Below are 18,458 nucleotides of genomic sequence, written 5' to 3'. Positions count from 1 at the left end.
AGTAGGTCAGCTCAACCTAACTTCCATACGGGATACAATCAATCTATCCTCCATCTAACTGCCTATCAGCTATATCAATTTGTAATTACATTTTGCTAACAAAACTTTAGTATACCCCTCAGCTCTCAGACTACATACACAGGCTATCGCATGCTATCTTTTTTGCGAGGATGTCCCCTGTTTTCTCAGACTCTTAAGTTTCTTTCAATCCACAATGCATACACATATTCCGCAACTAACATTTTGAGTATTCTAGTCATTTGAGATCTTCCTTTTGTCTTCTGTACTACCCATTGTTGCCACTCTATCCATGAAGATAGACTAGTTTGCATTTGAATCCATTGCATGAGCCTGCTCCACAAATCTCTGCCATATGCATATTCTGCAAACATATGCTCCTTTGTTTCCAAAGCTTGCTTACAAAAACAGCATAGTTCATCCTTTTACAAAAACATATGGATTACATTTTCGTTTACTTCATAGTGTATGCATTTTTGGTTCTTTGATATTGTCAAATTGGGATGAAAAATAGAACACTCGCATTCTTTTACTCAAGCCTTTAGCTACCTGTAGGCATTTTCATTTATGTCAAAAATTGTTCCGCAGATAATACAACTAAACGAAGATGCAGTTTACTAGGAATTATTGATAGGGAAAATGCAAACAGAGGAAGATGTAATCTATTTTTGCTTATTCCTTAGTAATACCCTATTGAAATTTTTATTTATAAAAAGTAGGACTCTAGTAGATTTTAGTTTGTCTTCTATGATTAACTTAATTAAAGGGAAATTTTCATAATTACTTAAGGATGTGTAAAATATTTCATAATATACAATTTGGTTTTGAATTACAAATTGTACAACATATATGTTAAAAATATACTCTAACAATATGGTAACTATCCTTATTTAAGGGGAATGTCGTTAAAATGAGGTATATTTGAAATGTATGGAATTTTCCTATTTAAGGGGTATGCTAGTCTGAAGCATATAGTTAGGCCCTAAATGTTCTCCAATTAATTAATTATTAATTATCAATATAAATATATTAGTTACCACTACAACACTACCTCATAACAAATGCTCCATATTTCCTAAAAATAGGTACTACCCGTAGTTGGTATGCGTCTCTTGTATACGTGTAGAATGTTATATCCACATTACACACACACACTTATATATATATATATATATATATATATATACGGTATACAGAGCAATATATATATTATATAGCTTACGTATATTATCTGTATATAGTATATTTGTTAATGATGTTTCGTTTTATTCGGTTCAATATTTGTATATATATATATATGTGTGTGTGTGTGTGTGTGTGTATAAAATGAAAAATACATAAATATATTATATATTATATATAATATACAATAATACATTATAAAAAGAATTGGGGGAAGTAAACACGTTTTCGCTGATGGGGAAATAAAGAAGAAGCAAATTTGAGGGAAACAAAATATAATGTATATATGATTAAATGTATATAATAAAATATACATTATTAAATTATACAATAACATAATATATGTATATGTAATATAAACTAATACATTATCAAAAGAAAAACGGGGAGGCAAAACACATTTCTGCTGAAAATTTCCTAAGCCTTAGATGATTTTTGGATGATGCATAAGGTTCAAAGAGAAAGAAATTGGGGGTGATAATTTATAGTGATTGATATGTTAGATGAGAGAGAACCAGAAAGAGATACTACCTTTATGTGAGAGAAAATCTCAAGGGAGAGATTTTAGAAGATGAAAAAATGTACATAATTTAATTAAAAAAGTAAGATTTTTAAATAAGTTGTACTAAAGGTAATTTTGTAAAAGCAGTTGTAGAGAATATAAATAAATCTTTAAAAGGTTGTATTCTAGGTAAATTCATCTTAATTAAATTGTTAAAACATTTATTTATCTCATAGGTAACGAAATCCATTTTCTTGTTTTAGCTAAACATAATTTTTCTTAAAAAGAAAATTATTCAACAATCAAGGAACCAAATACTGAACATTAACAACAACAACAACAACAATAACCCCTACCCCGACATACTTCCCTCCAAGAACATTTCACCTTGCTCTTGGGGAGACTCGAACTCACAACCTCTCGGTTGGAAGTGGGGTTGCTTACCATCACAGCAGCCCCTCTTGTCTAATACTGAACATTAAATGGTAGTAAAAGGAAAAATTTGAGCAGAATATTTTTCAGAATAACATTATTCGTCGTACCCAATTGTTTTATATAATATTTTTTCACTTTCCAGACACGCAGCTGAAAATAAATGCTCGTCCTAGTCCACAACTCTGGGTTGGGAGATGGTATATTTGATTCTTTTTCCTTAAAAAGCCAGCCTAGTAATAATCCGAGGCGTAAATAACTCCAACTCCCCTGTTTTATTGAAAACATCGGATTTGTCTTTGTAAGTTATGTCGAATGTTGTTGTATACGTACGACCCTCACGAACTAAAATCTTTGCCAATTATCTCCTTTTCCCTCTTCTCTCAGCCCCGTTGCTCATTCTGACGAACAACATCCTTATTACTGTAACTTCCGATCAACAACTTTGTACTCTATTAGTACGCCGTAAATAATCGAACTATGCTCTGATCCTATTGGAACCGCAAAATCCTGTTTTTTGAGATCCGTAAGATTTCTATTCTCAGCACGTATTCGTCCTGTTGATTTCTGCTTATTTTCTCTCCGTGTGAGTGTTTGTTTTCTTCTTCTTCTTTTTGGTGCTGATACGAGATATAGTAAACTCTTGTGGGTGCTTATTCATTAAATTACTAAATACTCGGTCAATTCTTGCAAGAAAATTCCTGTTTCCTTAGTAGCAGTTGTTTCATAGTATTTCAGGAATTAGCACAAAACTTGTTTTGCGGTTCTTTCTTTTGTGCTCGTCATGTGAATGTTGCTGTTGAGATCTTTAATTAGTTCTGATATAAAAGAAACAATTGTTATTTCTTGATTTATATATGACGTTGGGTAATTGGATGATAAAAAAATGTCTCAAGTGGAATAACATAGTGTTAGTATTAATTGAATATACTAAATTGGAACCCTGTGCTTTTTTTCCTCTTATGAGTTACACAGTTACATTGACATCTATTTGAAATTGCAAATCAAGCACATTTACTTGTTTATTACTTCCCTTTTTTACTTGTATATATTAGGATGTTTGTTGTCTTGACAACATGCAAGTGCTTGCATATTAAGGCTTACCGGTTAGCAAGGTTGCGGGAGGTAGAGCGCGTGTGACTGTTGCTTGCAATGAGATGTTGTTTGGTGAAAATGTGAATTATTGGTCTTCTATAAACACTTCTATTAAATGACACAATAAGTAAGGAGCTCGGCAAGATGTCATATATCTAGTGAGGGCAGAAGGTGTAGGCTGCACGCACGTTACATTTTGTTATGCAGACAAGAAGAGGGGCAGTACCTCCATAGAAAAATGACAAACAGAGGGAAGAGGGTATGCTCATGATGTAGTGGCAAGTGCGGCACTAATCATTAACTGTGACTGATAACACCTTTCACCTCAAAATGCAGTGGACGTTGAATCTTGGTAATTTAAACAGTCGCACGCCTTGATTATGTCAGTGTTAAACAATGGTCTGAGAATTACTTCTTACCTGATTGTATTTCTCAAACCAAAATTTGTTAGTTGATATGGGAAGGTACAGGGACGGGCTTATTATCCATCGAGTTTCGAACCATGCACCATTAGTCCTCGGGGATTTCTCGGTTACCAAAAAAAAATGGTTGATATGGGGTAGTCAAACTCTTCATCTACATCCTTAATGATTACTTGCCATGAAAACTATTGAGCTTTATTTTCTCTCTTTGTTTCCATGTCATCTGAAATCTATAATACAATTCCAGATCAATCATGGCAATAAAAGGAAATCCAGGAGATAACAGAAGCCGAGGCCCGTTGCCAATATTTGTTGTAGTTGGACTTTGTTGTTTTTTCTATCTTCTAGGAGCATGGCAAAGAAGTGGTTTTGGGAAGGGAGACAGCATAGCTCTTCAGATGACAAAGAAGGCAGAAGACTGCAGCATCCTCTCCAATCTAGAATATGAAACTCATCATGGTGATCAAAGCGGTATGGTTGATGATCCCAAGCTAGAAGTCAAGCAGTTTGAGCCTTGTGGTGAGCAATATGTTGATTACACACCGTGTCATGATCAGATGCGAGCAATGACATTTCCTAGAGAAAATATGAACTACAGAGAGAGACATTGTCCTCCAGAGGAAGAGAAGCTGCATTGTCTTATTCCAGCCCCAAAAGGATATGTGACTCCTTTTCAATGGCCAAAAAGTCGTGATTACGTACCCTTTGCAAATGCACCACATAAAAGTTTAACAGTTGAGAAGGCAGTGCAAAACTGGGTCCAATATGAAGGGAATTTATTTAGATTTCCAGGTGGTGGAACTCAATTCCCACATGGGGCAGATGCATATATTGACCAACTTGCTTCTGTGATCCCAATGGACAATGGTACAGTTCGAACTGCATTGGATACCGGTTGTGGGGTGAGTAGAAGCTTTTCAATATATTCTTATCTCTTCACTAGCCGTCTTTACTGCTCTAATCTGGATGCACTTACTCTCGGTTCAGATGATTTATCTGCTGCTTTTTCTTGCACTATCTATCTGATAGTTGTACTCTTTGTTTGAATACTTTTACGTTTACAATATCAGTTAAGATTCATTTTCATGACAGCTGGTAGTTTGTACAAATTTGCATTATTTTCTTGGTTTCCTCTTCCTTTGCGAGGTTAAAGCTTTTACTTTTATTCCTTTTCTCATCATAATGATTTATGGTTCTACCCCAATTCAATCTCTTAATGTTTGACCACTGGCATATGGCATCTTAGGTTGCAAGTTGGGGTGCATACCTTTTCAAGAAGAACGTTATAGCCATGTCATTTGCACCAAGAGATTCACATGAAGCTCAAGTCCAATTTGCTTTGGAAAGAGGTGTGCCAGCAGTTATTGGTGTACTTGGAACCATAAAATTGCCATTTCCATCAAGGGCCTTTGATATGGCTCATTGTTCACGATGTTTGATTCCATGGGCTGCAAATGGTGAGCATCTTTTTCTGGATCTTTTCGTTTTCTGCGATCTTTTAGTCTAATTAGAAATCTGATAAGGCAGGGGATTGCTCCTCTAGAAAGATGCCACCTATCTTGTTAGGCATATGTGCTTTTCATTTAGTATTCTAGGCTCTTCTCTGGCGTGTATATGATACCTTGGCATTACAAACTAATTGGTATCAAGACTTAGTTTTTGTTGTAACATTTTTATTAGACCTGGTTATTGTGGATCTTTTTCGCTTGGTGAAAGATTTGTCTGTTAGCGTAGGGTAAATATGATATTTAGAGAACCTCTTCTTCTGGAGAAACCCTTATTTACCTTGAAAGACAAATAATTTAATATTAGAAAAACTAGACCGGAGTAGAGTGGAATGGATATACAATATTCATATAGTAGACTCCTACTAGTAATCAACTTAGCTCAAGTCATCCTCAAAAGAGATATGGTAAACACAAGCTTTTACTTGGCACTTCTTTTCTTGTATTTGTGATGCATGTTCTTTTGATAATTTAGCAACCATTTTCCAGCACCAATTGCCAACCCAGGATAATCCTAGATTGATTATCCCTTTCCATTTTGGATTGCCAAAACACAATTTCTTTAAACTTTCCAATGAAAACTGTGCTATGCTAATAAGCATGTGTTTCCCTTAATTAAAGAATACACATTTCTTAGTCTCATTTTAGAAACCTTGCAAGTCAAATAAGATATTTTACTTGTCATATTTATACTTGTACTGTACTTAAACATACATTTGTACCTGGTCAACAACTTTCGTAACGTGCATCTACATGCAAAGCATGTCTTTCTTTTTCCTTTTTTGGATTACCCTTGGTGTTAGAGAAGGAACTTTAGGAGTAAGCAATGTGTTTTTGGTTTTGATAAGTCTTCTTCTGAAAGAAGATAGTGCATGTGGACACTGATGAGGATTGGAAATTTACTCTATTCGCTGTTTTTGTATTTTGGATTTTTTTACTTACGTTCTTCCTTCAATTATCTTTTATTATTTTTATGATAACTTATAAGCTACTCTTTTTAGGTGGAATCTACATGATGGAAGTGGATCGCGTGCTCAGACCAGGGGGGTACTGGATACTTTCAGGTCCTCCCATCAACTGGCGGACTAATTATCAATCATGGCAACGGCCTAAAGAGGAGCTGGAAGAGGAACAAAGAATGATTGAAGAGATAGCTGAATTTCTCTGCTGGGAAAAGAAATATGAGAAAGGTGAGATAGCAATATGGAGAAAACGAGTAAACAATGAGTACTGCAGTGAACGAGATTCTCGTGTAACTCTATGTGAATCCTCGAAGTCAGAAAATGTCTGGTAACTTCTTGCACCTTATAATGTTATCAAAATTGCAATTCTCAAATGGCCAAATAAATGAGGATTTTCTTATCCTTTATTGTATTATTCAATGGATGCACAAAGCTGGAATGACAAGCATAATTGAAGTTATTATAGAGGACCCTTTTTATGATTGTTATCAGTCTCTTTAGGTAAAGTCTTTGTCTCTTAAGATTTTGAGTGGCAGTGATGTTTGATTATGATGTGGTATGTTTATTAGTCAAAGGGGATATCATAAGTTCTTTTATAATATATTTATCTTTATATTTTATTGCCGTGCCCTAAGTCTTTCATCTTCTATGACCAAGCATGTCATATTCCTACAAGCACTTTCTGTTCCATACCAAAATCGTTTCATTCCCTTCTTATAGTGAATGTGAGATGTTGAAAACCACAAAATGTTTGCTATAAAATATGAGTACAATAATGATTATTAAAAGTACTGAATTGCATTACTTTTCGACTATAAATGGGAATCTGATGATTTTGAGTTCTCTATGACTTTGGTGTTGAAGTTTTTGGTCTCCATCTGATTACGTGATATTAAACCAATATATTGCTGTAGGTATAAGAAGATGGAGGCATGTGTAACTCCGTATCCTGAAACAAGGAATTCTGATGAAGTTGCTGGTGGAGAGCTCAAGCCATTTCCAGAGAGACTTAATGCTATTCCTCCAAGAATAGCAAGTGGATCTGTTCCTGGAGTCTCTGTCGAGTCATTCCAGGAGGACAACAAGTTGTGGAAAAAGCATGTGAAAGCTTATAAGAGAGTTAACAAGTTCCTTGACACTGGGAGGTATCGCAATATACTAGATATGAATGCTGGCCTAGGAAGTTTTGCTGCAGCACTAGAGTCACCTAAGCTGTGGGTAATGAATGTTATGCCAACTAAAGCAGAAAGCGACACTCTTGGCGTATTATATGAACGAGGCCTGATTGGCATATACCATGACTGGTAACTATATGAAGCTCTCTTATCTTTTATCATTGGTCTCTAGCATCAGTTCCACCTTCTTTTCATTAATTCTAGATGGTAAGTTGTAAAGAATAAGTAAAGAAAAGAATGTTGTGGAAACAAGAAGACTCACAATCCATTGGTCTGACTGTTAAGTTTATTTTGAGAGATGGTTCGTTCTCTTTGTCTTCTTACTTTGCTGGAGTTTCATCAGATACTGTCCAAGTTTAAATTCTTAGATATGTTTAGCAAGCAGAGTAGCTTCTCTATCTGTGACTATGCATAGGTTAAACTGTCAAATCGTGACAACTACTTTTTTGCTTCTTATATGTTTCCTACTAACTTCTCATTGAAACCAAGGTCTTGTTTGTATCTTCCAGTTAATGATATTTGTAATTGCAGTTTCTTTTGATTTTACTCATTGAGTAGTTGCTGCTTCTTGATATTTGATGTATAGGAGGATGCATCCTCATCGCATGTACCACAAATATAAACATAACATTTTACTACCGGTTGAGCTCAGAATGGGTAGAGCTATACATTTGTTAGGCCGGGTCATGCTGCCAAAAGCAGAACAAAGATAACAATTTGCTGGTTAAACACCTCAGGGGCTCAGCCAGCATATGTTTGAACTTATTACTGTATAACAGTAGTCAGGACATGCCCTTTTACTAAATTTGAGACGAAAGGGACATAGAATTTCCCAGAAGGGGGAAGACTTTTGATGCAACCATCTTTTCATATTTGTATACCTGTGTAGTTTTCTTTCAGGACTCTGACAAAGGGCATTAGTCTGGGTTGACCTTCAATCATGATCACTACTTTATATAGTCCTTTTATATGACATTGAAGATACTATTCCTCCCCCAGGTTTCATGTCTCAGCATTCTCAGTTGACAGCAATAGCGTGACAGGACTACAGTTCTGTTTGAGCTTGTATTCAACTCTAAATCCCCCTCTTTGCATATACATAGGAGATAGCTTGAGGTTTGACCTTATAGGAAGTTTTTTGCATGATTTCTTCTGTTCGTGATGCTAAAATTGCAACACTATGAGCCAACCCTTCTCTGTTGGTGCTGATGTTTTTTTAGTGCTTTTACTTTTATAATGGGGGAGATTTTGGTATCTTGTGAATTTGCTATCTTGAGCTTTCCTTACTTTTTCTTGTTTTTCAAGTCTCTTATTGGTTGTTTCATCTTCCAAATTCAGGTGTGAAGCCTTCTCTACCTACCCTCGGACGTATGACCTTATTCATGCAAATGGAGTTTTCAGCTTATATAAGGACAAGTAAGTTCTTCAGACTCCACTTGATCTGCAGAATCTAGAGCATTTTAATTTAACATCTTCCAATAGTTTGTCATGGAGACAACTCTTTATGGTAGAAGGATACCATGTATTTAGCAGGTAGATGTAGCAATTTTCTTTATAAGACCCTTTTTTTTTGTTTTTTTGTTTTTTGGTGGGGTGGGGTGTGTGTGTTTCGGTCCATAATATTTCAATACTCCGTACTTAAGGATTATCTTAAACTTGGAGTTCTCTAATATACTCTAGTGGTTATATCTCTAGTATACTAAGAGTCTTCTAGTAAGCAATAATCTTCTGGTTGGTATCACCTTTACTAATTTTCAACTTCCATCTTTTTCTATCTTTTGCTGGATCTGCCTAGGTTCCGAGATATTCTAAATCTTTTGTTATAACTTCTTTCCGTGTGATTTACTACCTCTTCCTCTTTTAACACCTTCAATCGTCATGTTTTCACATCTATGAACCGCAGAATCGGTGCATTTGAAGTCCTATGTAACACATGACGAAACCATCTCAACCCACGTTCTCTCCTTTTATCCTCTATATGCGCTAGCTGCATCTTCTGACGGAAGTGATCAGTTCAATCTTGTCTAATCTTGTATGACTGCAGATCCATCTTAACATTTACATCTATGCAATACTTATCTTGTGGATATGTTGGCTTAGAGGCCCAACATTCACTCCCTATAACATTGCTGGTTTTACTGTCGTTCTATGCAACATTATGTTCTAGTGAAAAAAAAATGATACGTGTAAATCCAGACATATCTTTCATTGCTAATAGTTTCAGTAATCTAAATCTTGATCAGAAGTTTCTGTGATCAGATTAACAAAGAACATCTAATCAGCACACTCGTCGAGTTAGATCTTGTAAACTTTCTGATTATGTGAGTATTTCTACTGCATCTGAATTTTTTTGAATATACTTGTATACAGATGTAATGTTGAAGACATTCTACTAGAGATGGACAGGATTCTTAGACCAGAAGGTGCAGTTATATTCCGAGATCATGCAGATATTCTTGGCCAAGTAAAACTCATTGCAACTGGTATGAGGTGGAAGACAAAAATGGTAGATAATGAGGATGGTCCTCTTATTCCAGAAAAGGTATTGTTTGCTGTCAAAAGATACTGGGTTGTTGGAGATAACAACTCCACCGCCTTATAGTGAATAGTATGATTCTTTTCCCCCTGGGAATTCAAAGTTGACTACAAGGAGAGATCCCTGCAGTTTGTCATGGTAATCTTTTTCTTTTTCTTTTCCTTTTTCTTTCTTCTTATTTAGTGGTTGCAGGTAAGAAAAGTTTTTAGTTTCTTATCCTCATTGGTTGTTTATTAAGGCTTCATCTCATTCTCTTTGTGTAGTATTATTACTATTATAATTATTTTCTTTTTTCTTGATTTACTTTGCTATATACCATGTATTTATAGCAGTTTTTTTTAGAGATTCCAGCTCAGCAGAATGAGTTATTTATTGTTAGGAATCAGACTTACTTTCTGATGTCCTATTTTTCAAGAACATCTAACTTTGATCTTACTCCAGTGAAACAGTTTATTACAGAACTGGACATGGGCCAGGTTACTCTCAATGTTGAAACAGATCGATATGCAACCATCTCGGATCCAACTAGGCATTTATCTAACAGAAATGCCAAAGCAAAAGCCATGTACGCATAAATGAGTCTGTAAAATTGATAACCCTTAACCATAGGATAGCCAAATCATTGAACTACTGAATTTTTGGGAGGCATCAAATTCAAAATTCATTATGATGTGTTGTCTTGAGTCCCTACCTCACTTGGATGAGTGGCGGATCTCTGTCTTTGTTTTTGAGTTTTTTTTTTGAGCCTCTTGTTATCTGCTGCCAATTCGCAGAAGTCCCGTCGCATTTATTATCCGTAGTTAATAGTGCATTCTTCCTGTGGATGTAATGACTGACTAAAACTGCAAACTGTTAGGCATAGAATGGAAGATATCTTTAGTTGAAAGAACATCAGAGGTACTGTAAAGTCTGTGATTTATTGTGTTAGATTTGATGAGAGTTTATAAGGCTGTCAATATTAGGCTTCTCCAAACATGTAGGATCCACCATCTTAAAGCTACCTGACCCCCTTCCCTCATGTTTCCATGAAAAGCCATGTTATAAAAGGAGTGCATACAGAACCAAGAGAAAACAAAACCTCTTCAAATCAAAATTCATCCTATGACTTTCAATTCTTTTAACTTTTGCTTCTAAAGTAAGCCTCCCTCCAAAATATTTACTAAGCTTCTTTATATAAGTCAATTTGATTGATACCTCCGAAGATATTAATAGTACAAATCCTCTCGAACTAATTTTTTTCCCAGTTCAAAACTTCTGTAACTTTTTGAAAGGAAAAAACATTTCTTGTCTCCATGGCAGCCGATGATAATACGACCAGCCTTCGTATTGCATCATTTTCTTGTTACCTCAGCAACCCTGAAGAGAGCTTTGTACAGAAAATTGGTGGTGCAGTTGAGTCTGCTCTTATTTCACCCCCTGAGATCCCCTTTTCCTTGACTGCAGTAAAAGCTGCTAAGGCAGCTACTGCAAAGCCGTCCTTAAACAGCAACCAAGATAACCCCGCGAATCTTCGCGTGGAATCTTTCTCTTCTTATCTCAAAACAAAGGAAGACAACTTTGTGTTTAAGAATTTAGCAGCTCCAGTTCAAGATCCTACTATTGCATTTGTATTTCCTCAACAGGTAAAGCAACTAGAACGAAACAAGTCCAAAGATGGAGAGATTAGCATATTTGGTGCTGACAAGTACTTCAACATGGACTTGGATTATGGAGCTGCTCCTCTCCCTCCAGCTGGGGTTATGAAGTACAGGGGAATAAATCCACCAAACCTGAAACCCAATGTACAGTCAGGAACTCCTAGCATTTGTTCTGAGGCAAGCAGCTGGAACAGTCAAAATGCACTGTTACGAAATATTCGGCGAAATGGATATCAGACAAAGCAGAAGAAGACGACAAGGAGATTTTTGGACACACTCGCATGTCAACCTTGTTCGGACAAGAAAGCAGTTTATGTGGATGAAAGCATAGGACATGCAATTTCCCAGCCAGGACCAAAGCATGGGGTAGGTCCTTCTGCGTTGAGTTTGGCTCAGGATCAAAGCATTGAAGAGCAGAGGAAATCACTGGAAGTGTTTGGCTCTGGCAAAATGGGAAAAGGAGATATAGCAGTTAACTTAGAGAGGAAACTCTCTATGTTAACTTGGGACGCTATTCCTAAAGCCCAAAACCTCCCTACAACCACCAATGGAAGCAGCACAGTCTGTGATGACATGGCTAGCGATGCTAGCTCCGATTTATTCGAAATTGAGAATATATCCAGCAGTGGATATGGACTTGTGAATACACAAACTTCAGGTGATTGTATGTCTAGCAGTTGCATGTCTCCAACAACTCAGTACGCGCCAAGTGAGGTCAGCATTGAGTGGAGCGTTGTCACGGCCAGTGCTGCTGATTACTCGTCCATTATCTCCGATTATGATGAAAAAAACTTTGGCATTAGTGGTAACATAAATTCAAGAAATGCAACCAATAAAACCACCAAAAACAAGAATACAGTAGGCAAAGAGGTGCAAAAAACTCGCCCTAGTACTGGGCTTTTAGGTTGCAAGAGCCATAAAGCAGTAAATGTGGCTGAAACTGTGCATAAGACTAGTGATAAAGCAAAGCAAAGATGATTTAATTTCCTCTTAGTTCAGTAAATTTGAGATTAAAATTATTTTCTTATTGAAAAGGAGTGTGAAACTTAATGCTTTAGTTGGACCTGTACTTGGTATAATCTTTGGCTTAGTCACTATCTTCCAGTCTTTAATAAAGGAATAGTTTGTATTATTGTAGCTAATTTGTCTTCCTCTTAACTGCCGACTCTATCTTGTCATCAGTAAAGTTGTTTCACTGTCAAGAAAAGCCACAGCAGCCTTCATACATAAAAGCATATATTTTTTCTCTCCAAGACAATAAAGCCAAGTTTAACCACAAATAAGGTAACCATCGGCCAACCTTGTCCGAAAAGAAGATATTATTATGGTTTGTTTATTTGTTTCTCCTTTCGTTATGCTCTCCTGATATTCCATAGTTGGTATTCATCAACATTTGAAAATCTACATTGAAACAAAGCTACTTTCCAAAAGACATGTTTGCCTCACTCAAGAGTCATCAAATCCAAATATTGAAGTTGGCATGCACCTATGTCCAAAACCCAAAAGGCCCTACTTGAACAGAATCTTGCTTCAAAATGAGATACATATTTGGACTTTAAACTGATGCCTTCAAGTGATGCTGTCTGCCTCGTCCATTGACAAAGTTTTCATTAGTGTTGAAATATTTGATACCCTTTTCATCTATGTCCGACCAACATGGTTGGGGGAGTGTGGCCATGCGACTTCCAAAACTAAGTAGTAGAATATTCCACTTGATTTTGAACTGTTTTATATGTAGCAGGTGCACTCGATCCCAAGTGTGTCTAACTATGTTATCCGTAAGTCTGGTACAGAAGATCTGTATCAGAGTATGTTGAGCTCTTAGCTAATATTGTTTCCACTAGTTGAAGATCTGTAGTTGAAATAACGTGTAGACTCTACTGACACATGATATAATTAAGAATTTAAATGTGGGCATTTTGTTAATAACTTAAGCTTTTAGGTTCAAATTTAGCGTGCCTAAAAAACACACACTAATGAAGTAACAATTGAAAAAACACTATATTTTAACAACTTAAGCTTTTCAAATGAAATGGTCGCACGTCCTACAGGCTCTGCTAGCAATATTGGAAAACTTAAAACAAAATCCTCTCAAGCCACTTCGTACCAGTCCTTTGTGTCCCCCAGCCAGTTAATTGGATAACAACATTTTCAAGAGAACAATAGGATAAGCTTTGCCAAAACATCATATGCCAATTGCCATTAATGTATAATTTTAGTGGCTTTCATTGTCCTATTTAAAAGCACAGAAATTATATCTTAAAAAATTGCGTAACTCGTCGACAGGATGGGAAGAGAACACGTGTTCAATCTGTTAACGACTCCAAACTGTGGAACCAGATAGATCTTGATGCAAGAGGGGGGAGAGTAGGAACTCTAGAGTAGAATTATAAAATTAATTATATACTTCTAATATATAAGTATGAGTTCAATAATTGGAAGAATCAAAAGGAAATGTCAATCAAGATAACATAACCACATGACAATCATGCCTGAATGTGCTTGGAATTTGTCTGTTAGCAATTCTTAATTTTGTAGTCATCCTAATCCTCTATTTGGAAGCAAATAATGGATTCTCTAGTTTCTAACTGTATGTAGTTAATTATTACTTCTCTCTGAATAAAAATAAAATAAAATATTTATAATTAGATCACACGCATTTTCAATTCACTTACTCTAGACTCTAAATTCACCTCTCTAGTCTCTCTTTCACAAAAGAGTCGGCTGGGCTGGAAATCAGGTGAGCAATAAACCTAACCAAGAAATTTTGGGACTAACTATACTATCAAGAAACACTGACAGAATATGAACATTATTTTTATGCATGAACCAAAACCATGTTATTATTTCCTCATATGTGTACGAGCCTTAATCCTGGCAGATAAGATAACGCATGGTTTCGATGAAGGTGCCACAATAGTGTCACTGTGCCCAAGCCCATGGCATATATTGTCCGTTTTGATCCAATAGACCTCGTGAATTTTTTCTCTCGCCATCATGGATCTTAAAGCGTGTGTACCATGCAAACTTGTATTTTGCGTTATAAAGCTCTTCACTTTTCTCTCACATTCCGATGTGATTCGTCTAAAATGTAATGTGCAATCCTCAATCATTCTCTTTGACCCGCCCTCCGTTATTGGCGTCACAGATAGAAAGGTCCCATGTTTTTAATACGGATTAATAGTGAAGAAAAGATATGCTATGGAGTCATGTGGTTGATATAGGCCTTGATTGAAGAGAGAAGAAAGTTAGAGGCTAAACTAACAGTCAATAGCAACAGATTGTGGTATACTATGTGCTCCCTCTGTTTATTTATTAGTCTATATTATTCTAAAAATAGATTTTTAATTTTACTTGTCCACTTTCGCATATCAAGAGAAAAGTAATTTACTTCTTCTTTTTTTGACTTAGTATTAATTACTCATTTTAAATTATTTTTCATATTCATTAAGACTATTCACCATTTAATATAGGTATCATGGTAAATTATGCACTTTATTTATTATGTCTTAAGAGATATGCAAAGTCAATAGTGAACAAATAAAAGTGAACGGAGTAGCTGTTATCAACTAGCTGCTATGGCATTGAAAGAAGAATGTTTGGAGGGACTTCAAAGGAATGTTGGATATCTGCCACCAAAATTGAGGATGGAAATTCTCTAGGTGACTAAGGGATGACTGAGTTAACATTTATTACACTGGTAGGCCAAGCAATGGGAATGTTTTTCAAGAGGGACCATTAGGAGTTGTGTATCAATGTCAAAGTAGGGTTTGAGGATGACCATATTAATATTTAATTAGGAGTTTAGGACCACTCCTTTTAATAAGCTGACCATCCTATATTCAATTTTCTTTGCCAATGAGTTCCATACTCTTAAGCATGGTTGTAAAGAAAAGGACTTAAATTAATATATAGGGCCACAAATCAGTTAAACAATTTCACTTGCACACTTCTATCTTTCCTATCACACAGTATATATAGTTTATATCTTTTAAAAAAACGCAATATATCACACCTATTAAATTAAAATTCACAAATCACCTCTGGAATATGATGTTAATTGCCCTCCCCCCCCCCCCCAAAAAAAAAAAAAAAAAAACAATTGAGTGAAAGGTCTTAGAATATTAACAATTGGTGGATCATGGGTCTTCCTAGTGACTCCAATTGATAATTGGGAAACTTACACAAATATCCCAAATAAGTCTCAACTTACCAACCTCTAGCCATTAGTCATAGACTTACCAAAACTAGTCAAGCACATATAAAAATTGAAAACCCAAATTAATAAGGTTCTTTCTCTCAAAGAATCACATGCAAAAATCACCTTCTATATTTTTAAGCGTGATTAGCAACATTAGATGCAAGACAGAAAGGAAATTTCATGGATGAGGTAGCAAATAAGGTAATAAAATACGAAAAAAATAAATATAATATTCCAAAAATCTAAGCAAAAAAGAACTTTTTCAATGGGTATAGTTGAAATTCATTGAAAACATATAGATAAGTCAATGTACAAAATTTGAGGAAGATTGAAGGTGATTTGGACTGGTTTTGTATCAAATTTCGTAATTAAATCGCGTTCAAAAAGTTCTTCTGCGACACATGTATCAAACATGTATCACGCATGTATCTCAGACACATGTATACATGTGATGCACAATTGATAAAAATATGATACATATGTAATACACAAATGATACACATAATTTTTTCATGTTCAGTTTTTACTTTGAATTTTCAATTCAAACCACCTCAAAACTTCACCAAATTATCCCAAAACTAAGATTCAAGTTCCTTAAGATGTATCCATTTAGACAACTCAATGTCTTGCCGAAGCAACAATCAGTCAAGGAAATGGTAGAGGATATATGGAAGACCCAAGTTGATGGCTATGCTATGTATGGAGTTTGCGGGAAATTGAAACAAGTGGAACAAACTGTTAAACAGATGAATCAAGAAATGAACAAGCTAGATCAAAAGCTGGAGAACCTGCAGGCAAAACTGAAAGAAACACAATATGCTCTGGAAACTGACTTGTACAGTACTCAACTGATCACAGAAGAAAAAGAGATACTACTGGAGCTGGAGAAATGGGCTACTATACAGGAAAGAGTCCTTAGACAAAAATCTAGAGTTGTATGGATCAAACAGGGAGATTCAAATTCCAAGTTCTTTCATGCCCAACTCAATGCAAGACAGGCTAGGAATAACATAGCTACTATTTATAATGAACATGGAATGCGGTTAACTGACCCAAAGTAGGTGCATCAGGAATTCATAAGGTTCTATCAAGGCTTGATGGGAGACAAAGCACATGAACTACCTTGTGTAGTTACTTACATTGCTAAAGATGACCCTTGTTTACAGAGAGATCAACAATTGCTACTGATTCAACCAGTCACAAAAGAGGATGTCCTACATGCATTAAGAGAGCTACCAAATGACAAGGCCTTAGGGGTGGATGGGTTCAATGCAGAATTCTTCAAAGAATATTGATATGTCATAGGAGAGGAGGTGAGTAAGGCTGTTGTCCAGTTTTTTGAAACTGGGAAAATGTTAAAGGAAGCAAACTGCACCACACTCACTCTAGTACCAAATGTAGCAAATCCCACATATGTGAAGGAGTACAGACCCATAGCTTGCTGTACAACTTTGTATAAATTGATAGCAAGAATCCTGACTGATAGACTTAAACTAGTAGCAGACACAATTGTTGGACATTCACAATCAACATTCATAGAAGGAAGGAGTATCTTAGATAATGTAATCATTGCACATGAGCTAGTGAAAAGATATACGCATAAGGGAGCCTCCCCTAGGTGCATGGTAAAAGTTGACATCAGAAAAGCTTATGACTCAGTTGAATGAGACTTCCTTAGAACTGTTTTACTAGAGTTTGGGTTTCCCGAGAAATTTGTTGGGTGGATTATGGAATGTGTGACTACTGTAAGTTATGCTATATTGATAAATAGAGGGATTAGTCCAAAGTTTGAGGCAAGGAAGGGATTGAGACAGGATGATCCCATGTCCCCGTACTTGTTTGTGCTGATTATGGAGTACCTAAACAGATGCCTCAAACAGTTACAACATAATCCAGACTTCAATTACCACCCTAGATGTAGCAGGATGAAGCTGGTACATATATGTTTTGCTGATGATTTACTCATGTGATGTAGGGCTGATTGAATTTCAGTCCGACTAATGATCCAAGCTTTTAATCATTTCTCTAATGTGTCTGGGCTGAAAGCAAATTTGGACAAGAGTTCTCTGTATATTGCTGGAATTCCTCAGGAACTGAAGCAGCAGATTTTGAACGAGATGCAGTTTGCACCAGGAGAACTGCCATTCAAATACCTGGGGGTTCCACATTCTTCCAAGAAGATTACTGTACAACAGTGTATGCCAATTGTGGAGAAGATGATATCAAGAATCAGATGCTGGACTACTAAATTCCTATCCTATAGTGGAAGGGTGCAGCTGATCAAAAGTGTTCTTTTTGAGATGCAAACATACTGGGCTCAGATTTTTATATTACCCAAGAAGGTTGTTCAACTCATCACAAGTATATGCAGAACCTTTCTATGGACTGGAAGTTGTGAAACATCAAAGAAAGCTTTAGTATCTTGGGAATCATTGTGTATGCCAAGATCAGCGGGGGGCCTAAAGTTGATAGACTACACTTTGTGGAACAGGGCAACCATATGCAAACTCTTATGGGCAGTATCTACAAGGAAGGAATCACTATGGGTGCAATGGATACATGATTATTACGTAAAGAACAAGGAGATAGAATACATGAAAACACATACACAAGCTTGCTGGCTTGTGAGGAAATTACGTGATGCAAGAAACTGGTTTGGCAACAGGAACTACAAGGTGGAACTGGGAAAGTGCAGCAAGGGTGATAAGTTCAGCATCACGGCAGCTTATTCATCCTTTCAGCCATAATATCAAAAATTTCAATGGAAAAATCTGACCATGGAGGCAAGGCA

At 36.1% G+C, this 18,458-nt stretch overlaps 2 protein-coding genes across 3 annotated transcripts; both read left to right on the top strand.

Moving 5' to 3' along the window:
- The first annotated feature begins 2,323 nt into the window (after positions 1-2,323).
- Positions 2,324-10,464, top strand: LOC104222501 (probable methyltransferase PMT2). 2 transcript variants are annotated; one of them, XR_709942.2, is made up of 8 exons: positions 2,324-2,660; positions 3,899-4,553; positions 4,898-5,108; positions 6,158-6,446; positions 7,033-7,422; positions 8,632-8,709; positions 9,664-9,967; positions 10,271-10,464. XR_709942.2 is itself a non-coding variant. In XM_009773732.2 (7 exons), exons 2-7 carry the CDS (start codon positions 3,906-3,908, stop codon positions 9,893-9,895), a joined length of 1,848 nt encoding a protein of 615 aa, XP_009772034.1. In that variant the 5' UTR covers positions 2,324-2,660; positions 3,899-3,905; the 3' UTR covers positions 9,896-10,128. The 2 variants fall into 2 exon arrangements, 1 of the variants encoding a protein (XP_009772034.1); XM_009773732.2 differs by lacking the exon at positions 10,271-10,464 and having other exon boundaries at positions 9,664-10,128.
- Positions 10,465-10,659: 195 nt separating this feature from the next.
- LOC104222502 (protein PHYTOCHROME KINASE SUBSTRATE 3-like) lies at positions 10,660-12,603 on the top strand. The gene has a single exon (XM_009773734.2). The coding sequence runs from the start codon at positions 11,122-11,124 to the stop codon at positions 12,442-12,444; it is 1,323 nt and encodes a 440-aa protein (XP_009772036.1). The 5' UTR covers positions 10,660-11,121; the 3' UTR covers positions 12,445-12,603.
- The last annotated feature ends 5,855 nt before the right edge of the window (positions 12,604-18,458 follow it).

This window comes from Nicotiana sylvestris, chromosome 3 (genome assembly GCF_000393655.2).
Source record: "Nicotiana sylvestris chromosome 3, ASM39365v2, whole genome shotgun sequence".
Lineage (NCBI taxonomy): Eukaryota > Viridiplantae > Streptophyta > Magnoliopsida > Solanales > Solanaceae > Nicotiana > Nicotiana sylvestris.
The sequence above is the reverse complement of the archived record's forward strand: the minus strand, read 5'-3'. Positions and strand labels throughout refer to the sequence as shown.